We start from the raw sequence: 8,347 nt of genomic DNA on the forward strand, positions 1-8,347 counted from the left end.
ATAAACGTTGGGAACTGTTTCCCCAACATATGTTGGGAAGGATTGAATAGAATTTTCTTTCCTTCTTTCTCTCTCTCTTTCTCTCTCTCTCTCTCTCTCTCTCTCTCTCTCTCTCTCTCTCTCTCTCTCTCTCTCTCTCTCTTCGAGATAGGGTTTCTCTGTGTAGCCCTGGCTGTCCTGGAACTCACTCTGTAGACCAGGGTGGCCTCAAACTCAGAAATCCGCCTGCCTCTGCCTCCCAAGGACTGGGACTAAAGGCGTGAGCCACTACTGACCGGCTTTATTTTATTTGTATGAACACACTGTCACTGTCTTCAGACACACCAGAAGAGGGCATCGGGCATCAGATCCCATTGCAGATGGTTGTGAGGCACCATGTGGTTGCTGGGAATTGAACTCAGGACCTCTGGAAGAGCAGTCAGTGCTTTTATCCGCTGAGCCACCTCTCCAGCCCCTAGATTTTTCATTACTGTTTATTAGTTTTACTTTGTGAACGACTTGCCACTCAACGTGTTTTGGAAAAGCAATGTTTCTTAGTTAGGGTTTCCATTGCTGAGAACAGACACCATGACCACCACACAATGATATACAAATAAATACTGTTAGGGCCCAAAGTCAGCTTGGCATGGTGACAAACTCCTCTAAATGGATAAGCCAAGGCGGTTGGGAGTTCGAGTCTAGGCTGGGTTACAGAGCTGACCTCAACCCACTGTTTTCTGCCCAGAGGAAGCATACCTTGGTTTTTCACTTGGCCGAGTGTATTCATGTGCGTGAACATACACTGAGATGTGCGGAGGCCGGAGGACAGCTTGCGGGCATGAGTTGTCTGGGGAACTGAACTTAAGTCATCAGACATGGCCGCAGGCACGTTAGTGTGATGTGCCATCTTGCTGGCTAGTGTGGGAAGACACCCATTGGTCATCTCTGCTATCTCTTGTTGATATCACTTCTGTACCAGGCCGTGTTTAAGCAGTTTCCCTGTGTTAAGTATTCGGAGTTTTCCCGTACCCTGTGCCCACCACCTTGTCTCGGGCTTCTGTCCTGCAAGTGCCTCTCTGGATCCGGCATCTTTCATCAGTATGCAGACATATTCCGGAGCTTGCTGATACTGACTGAATAGACTCCCTCCCTCGCCTCTGTGCACCTATAGCTATTTCTCCACTCTGCTCTTTATTGAGTCAGATTGATTTGTTTGTTTGTTTGTTTGAGACAGAGTCTCATCTCGCTATATAGCCCTCCTGGCTGTCCCCCGCCTTGAACTCAGAGATCTACCTGCCTCTGCCTCTTAAATGCTGGGACTCAAGGCATGTGCCACCATAGTTGTCACATCGGTATCTCATAGAAGGGCTGCTTAGGTTTGCTTCTGCCCCCTTCCAATCCCTCACCCCATCCCCATCTCCCACCTCTCCACCCCCATCCATCAACACACACACACACACACACACACACACACACACACGCGCACATGCACACACGCACACTCACACACACACACACACACACGCACATGCACATACACACACACGTATGCACACACACACACACATGCGCGCACACACATGCACACACACACACACACACATACACAGTTGGATCTCTGCTCCTGCCCTCAGTCCTGAGTGTGTCTGTCTGGTGACTGACACATCTATTGATTGCATCTCTATTTTTAGGCTTCTTGACCTCTTCCCTGCCTTTCAAAATGACTGCCCCACTGCTTCCTTTAACAGCTCCTTCTGTGGCTCCCACCCCCCACCCGCCTTACCCAGGCTGTTTCCGTAGCTGCTTCCCCCCCCCTTTTTTTTTTTAAGATTTATTCATTTTTATTTATGAGTACACTGTAGCTGTCTTCAGACACACCAGAAGAGGGCATCAGATCCCATTACAGATGGTTGTGAGCCACCATGTGGTTGCTGGAATTTGAACTCAGGACCTCTGGAAGAGCAGTCAGTACTCTTAACCACTGAGCCATCTCTCCAGCCCCCTCTGCTTTCCCTTGTGATCATTTTGGTTTGGTTTGGTTTGGTTTGGTTTTCATTTTATTTACATAGCTGTTCTGTATCCACGGTGCTGGAAGAGGCCAGAAGGTATCAGAGTCTGAAACTGCAGTTACAGATGCTTGTGGGCCTCCGTATGGATGCTCAGACCAAACCCCAGCTCCTCTGTCAGAGCAGCAATGGCTCTGAACCCCCGAGTTGTCCCTTCAACCCTGCCTCTTTGCTTTGAAGCACTGAAGCAGGTTTTAACTCTTTGACTTTGGACAACTGGGTGCCTGAATTTATTTCCATGTTGTCCCTCCCACCCCACCCCAGCCCCCCAGTCCCCCTATTGCCCCCCCCCCCGCCATTTTTTTCTTTTTGGAGAAAGGGCTTGGGTAGCCTGTGCTGGCTGCAATTCACTCTGGATCCAAGGATGATTCTAAGTTCTTACCCTCCCACCACCACCACCCAAAAGCTGGGATACGTTGTGTGTACTCCACACCCAGCGTATTTCTTTATATTAAAATATTGAAATTGCCGGGCAGTGGAAGTGCACACCTTTAATCCCAGCACTTGGGAGGCAGAGGCAGGTGAATTTCTGAGTTTGAAGCCAGCCTGGTCTACAGAGTGAGTTCCAGGACAGCCAGGGCTACACAGAGAAACCCTGTCTTGAAACATTAAAAAAAAAAAAAAAAAAGAAATTACATTATAAGTAGAACTTTATATTTATTTATTTTTTCTTTGTATTTCAGGATGGGAGGATTCCCGAAAGATTTCTTCCCCATTTCTGATGACTATGCTGTGTCCGGCTCTGGCTCCGGCTCCGGCTCCGGCTCAGGCTCTGGTTCAGGTTCGGGTTCAGGCTCTGGCTCCGGCTCTGGCTCTGGCTCAGGTTCCGGCTCTGGAAGCGGCTTCCTAGGTGACATGGAATGGGAATACCAGCCAACAGATGAAAAGGATATTGTCTATTTCAACTATAGGCCTTTTGACAGGATGCTCACCGAGCAAAACCAAGAACAACCAGGAGATTTTATTATGTGAGAGTGACCGTCTCTGTCTCCCCACCTCCATGCGGAACAATGTATTTACTATACTTTGTGTACCACGTTTAAATGATCAGTCTCAGGATAAAGAGTTTTACAGAAAATTTAAAATGCCTAGAAAAGACTCTTGAATCCTGTTACCCCTTTCCTCATTAATTCGTAAGGAATTATGCTTTAATGCTGTTATCATCTTATCGTTCTGGAAAATACCTGCATTTATATGTATATTGAATCAACATTGTGAAATTAACATATACTCCCATTATTATACAATAACTTTAAAAGCCATACTGGTTTTGAACATTTTAATTTGATAGCAAGTTGATGAACAATACTTCATACCTAAAGTGTTCAGGAACCTGACTCACATTGTGAATTAAAGATATATTCCTTTATGTGATTAAAAAGAAAATAAAGTGAAACACAGTGGTCTCCTACCGTGGCTATGTGACGTGGTTTACATGGTGAGGGGCATATATTGAGCTGTGTCCATTGGATGTGATGGGGAAGATCAAATGTTTATCTAAAAATGTTGTGGGCTGTACATTTAGAAAGTTAACACTTCAGATAGCATAGAGTTGTGGTCTCAATGCCCCATAATGCTTCCCCTTTGCCTAGATGCCTGTTCAGGTTCAAATGTTACTCCATTAAAGCAAACATATAACCAAAAGGGGGAGCTGTCTGGGATTTCTTGTTCTAATCCAGGGAATAATCCCTTTGAAACAATATCATATATACATATTAATACATAATAATTTTATAATACAGTATATAATACTGATATAGGTAATATAATATAGATAATATAATAAAATTATATATAATTGATAACATACAATATGATACAATTAAAATGTGTATATATCATATATATAACATATACATATATATCATATATATGATATTGTAGGCTGGAGAGTTGGCTCAGTGGTTAAGAACACTGACTGCTTTTGCAAAGAACCCAGGTTTAACTCCCATGGTTGCTCACAACAGGAGATCCGATGTCCCTTTCTAGCTTGTATGGGCACCAGACACGCGTATGATGCACAGACATACATAGAGGCAAAGACACTCATACACATAAAATAATAAATTTAAAAATCTTTGTAAAAAGCAAATGGAAAATACCTCCCAAACTAAAGCAACAGCCATCTCTGATTCTGTGCCCTTAATAGGCAGGATAGGAAGCCTAAGAATGGAGCAGCAGGAATAGACTTATTTACATCAAATGTCACTTAGGGGATTTGTGCTTTCCATTCCTGAAACTGTTTTATTTTTCTCAGGTTTACATGTTACCATAGTTAACTTTGTCAACTCGACAAAGCCTAAAGGTCATCTGAGAAGAACATCTCCATTGGGAAATTGCCCAGATTAGATTAGCCTGTGGGGGGTTGGCTTGCTTGTTAATTGATATAGGTCGCCCTGGCCCACAGTGGGCGGCACCGTGACTAGGCAGGTGGTCCAGGCCTGTGAGCAAGCTGGCCTGTGAGAGACCAGCCATCCGCAATCCTTCACGCTTTCTACTTCAGACTCCTGACAGGAGTTCCTGCTCTGACTTCTCTCAATGACGGACTGTGACCTGGAATGGTGACTACTTTCTTTCCTCCTCAAAGTTGCTTCAGTCAGAATATTTTATTACAGTAACAGAAAGGGAACTAGAACAGATGTTCTGGCTCCCCGGGGAACCATTTCCACTAGGGTCCATTGTGAGAGTTCCACTGGACCTGAGGCATGGCATTTTAAACCATCTATGCCAAGGGATGGGAGCTCAAAATGGAACTCACCTTGGGAGTAATGGAGCTAATCACGAGACGGGAGAAAGGACATGCGACACTCACCTAGAGGTTCCTCTTAATAGTTTTACCATGTTTATCCAAGGATCAAACCGACAGGAATAATATTTGTGACCATTCACTACTTAGTGGTAGAAACACAAATAACTATAATACATTTTTATTACGTGTTTTTTTTCCAAATCCATTGTAATAACAGAATGCTAAGACAGTGGAGAGAAGGGGTGAAAGAAGCTGCGCGTGGTTAGTCTCTCTGTACACGGTCTTAGCATTTCAACCACTGTTCATACAGGGGCTGGAGAAATGGCTCAGCGGTTAAGGGCCCTGACTGCTCTTCCAGAGGACCAGGGTTCAAATCTCAGCACCCACATGGCAGCTCACAACTATCTGTAATTCCAAGATCTGATACTCTCACACAAACATACATGCAGGGAAAAACACCAATGCACATAAAATAAAGATATAAAAAATAAATTTAAAAGATATTAATATAACTATATCTTTGGTATTCTGTCTTCTGTCATCTATGCTGAACTAGGGTTTCTCATTTCTGTCACTATTGGCACTTTGGGAAGACTCTCTCTGTCTCTGTCTCTGTCTGTCTTTCTCTCTCTCTCTCTGTGTGTGTGTGTGTGTGTGTGTGTGTGTGTGTATGTATGTGTGTGTGTGTAATGTTTGTTGTGGAATGTTCCCAATCCTTCTCCATGAGATGCCCAGTTGTTCCAATCCCCTAGATGTCAGAGAAAATACCTACAAACACTTCCATAAATATTCACTGGGGAGAAAAGTCTTCCCTTCTTTAGAACTGCTGCGTGGAATTGATGGTCCCTTAGGGCCTAATGGCTTATCAATAACATTGCTAACTTTAAATTTGTTACCTATTGCATGAGTCATAAATGGTTTACAGAAGCTGGGCTTGGTGGCACAAGCCTTTAGCCCCAGCACTTCAGAAGCAGAGGCAGGTGAGTTCAAGGCCAGTCTGGTCTAAATAGTGAGTTCCAGGCCAGGCAGGGCTACACAGTGAGACTGTGTTTCAAAAATCAATAAGGGCTGGAAGGCCGGCTCAGCGATTAAGAGCACTGACTGCTCTTCCGGAGGTCCTGAGTTCAATTCCCAGCAACCACATGGTGGCTCACAACCATCTGTAATGAGATCTGATGCCTTCTTCTGGTGTGTCTGAAGACAGCTACAGTGTACTTACATACATGAAATAAATCTTAAAACAACAAAAACAAAAAAAACCCTCTAAAAATTAAAAAAATCAATCAACAAATAAAACAATCTACAGAAAACAAGACATTAGTAGCATAATTGTTCATCTCTGATATAAAATTTCTTTAAAAAAATATATTTTTGTTTTTTTGAGACAGGGTTTCTCTGTGTAGCCGTGGCTGTCCTGGAACTCACTCTTTAGACCAGGCTGGCCTCAAACTCAGAAATCCACCTGCCTCTGCCTCCCAAGTGTTGGGATTACAGGCGTGCACCACCACTGCCCGGCTAAAAATATTTTCTTAGTGTGTATGATGTTTTGCCTGTAAGCATGTATGCATACCTGGAGTGTACTTTGTACCCACAGAGGCCCAAGAGTATATAAGGTCCTCATGATATACTCTCTTCATTCAGGGATTGAGGCAGGAGGATCACCAAGTCTAAGGTCAGCCTGAGATATGTACTAAGACCATTTCTGGGACAAAAAGAAAAATAAGGACCGTTGAGATGGCTCGTCAGATAAAGGTGTTTGCTGACTAGTCTGAGGACCAGAGCACATTTCCCAGAAGTGACATCTACAGATTCTGTTCTCCAGGCACACGCTGTAGTATATACCTCCCAGAACAAAGAAACACGAAGAGGAGAACAAAGGAAAACGACAAGAGACAGATAGTTGGAACACAGGAAGGAAAATAAAAATCCATTTAGGATGTTCAATCTAGGATTTCAAGCAATGCTAGGGCGAGGGCTGAGGACGTAGCTTGGTGGTAGACTGGTTGATTGGGAACCATGAAGCTCTGGTTCAGCGGTCAGCTCCACAAAGGGGAAAAACAACCCAGGTAAAGAGAGGGAGGGGGAGAAAAAAAATCCTAGAGCAAATCATCAAAGAAATTTAGGAAGATTGTGAGGTACACAGTCAATACAGCAAAGTTATACACATCACAACGAACAACTGAAAAATGAAAAATTTAAAGTTCTGCTCTTACTTTCTCTGTTCCCTTTCTCCTCATCCCCCCCCCCAGTGTGTTCCTGTCCGACCTTCCTCCCCCTCCCCCTCCCTGCCTTTCTCTGTTTCTACTCCCTCAACTCCTTCCCCTATGCTCTAAATAAACTCTATACTATATAATTTTTTAAAAGTTCCATTTACAATACTGTTAAAAAGTACAGGCACTTAGAGATAAATTTAAATTTAAAAATGTGTAACACTAGAAACTTTAAATACTGGTGAACACTAAAAAAAAAAAAAAAAATCTGCTGGGCATTGGTGGCACATGCCTTTAATCCCAGCACTTGGGAGGCAGAGGCAGGCAGATTTCTGAGTCTGAGGTCAGCCTGGTCTACACAGTGAGCTCCAGGACAGCCAGGGCTATACAGAGAAAATTATAAAAATGCACAATGTTCCTGAATGGAACCCAACATTGCTTTTATTTTACTTCTTTGAGTCAACACTATTTTTTTTAGAAGTCATGACAGTGTGATAGTGTTTAGACACAGAAAGTCTAAAAAGAGATTATATATAGATAGTTGATTTTTTTGATTATTTTTTTAAAGAATCTTTTATGTATATGGATGCTTTGCAGAACATCTATACAAAACATGCATATGTGGTGCCCCCGGAGACCAGAAGAGGGCATCAGATTCCCCTGGTTGCGAGCCACTATTTGGATGCTGGGAATCAAATGTCATTCCTCTGCAAGTGTAGCTAGCGAGTGCTCTGACTTAGCTGAGCCATCTGTCCAGCCTCAATCGATACATTTTTGACAAGCACACCTCAGCAGTTTACAAGGGGAAGTATTTTGAGCAAATGGTGCTAGAACCAACAAACACAGTTAAACTTTCAGATCTTAGACTATGTGCAAATGTTTCTCTTTTTTCTTTGTAACAAGGTCTCATACTGTAGCCCAGGCCAATCTGGGGATTAACTAATCTCCTGGGGTCTTTCAATTCATGTATCCTTCTTTATAGAGTGGGTGATGCTCCTTTGTCCAAGCCATCTGCATCACAGATTTTTAGTCAATAGTATTTTGAGCTCTAAACTCCCTTCTCTGTCCCCAGTACTGGGAAGGCTGAAAGTAGGACAGTTGTGTTTCTTTCTTTTTTTCTTTTTAAAGATTTATTTATTTATTATATGTAAGTACACAGTGGCTGTTTTCAGACACACGAGAAGAGGGCATCCAATCTCATTACAGATGGTTGTGAGCCACCATGTGTCTGTCACTCAGGACCTTCAGAAGATCAGTCAGTGCTCTTAACCGAGGAGCCATCTCTCCAGCCCCCAACAGATGTGTTTCTTTTTTCTTTTACTTCTTTCTTTTCTTTCCTTTCT

The 8,347-nt window shown here is 43.2% G+C and overlaps 1 protein-coding gene across 1 annotated transcript in view; it reads left to right on the plus strand.

Annotated features, from left to right (window-relative positions):
- Positions 1-3,456, plus strand: part of Srgn (serglycin) — a 15,342-nt gene extending 11,886 nt beyond the window's left edge. Inside the window, exon 3 of the mRNA XM_052163845.1 lies at positions 2,729-3,456. Coding sequence (XP_052019805.1) covers positions 2,729-3,017 — 289 coding nt within the window. The 3' untranslated portion in view covers positions 3,018-3,456. The remainder of the gene's footprint in view (positions 1-2,728) is intronic.
- Positions 3,457-8,347: the final 4,891 nt, after the last annotated feature.

The sequence above is a fragment of the Apodemus sylvaticus genome, chromosome 19 (genome assembly GCF_947179515.1).
Source record: "Apodemus sylvaticus chromosome 19, mApoSyl1.1, whole genome shotgun sequence".
NCBI classification, from domain to species: Eukaryota; Metazoa; Chordata; class Mammalia; order Rodentia; family Muridae; genus Apodemus; species Apodemus sylvaticus.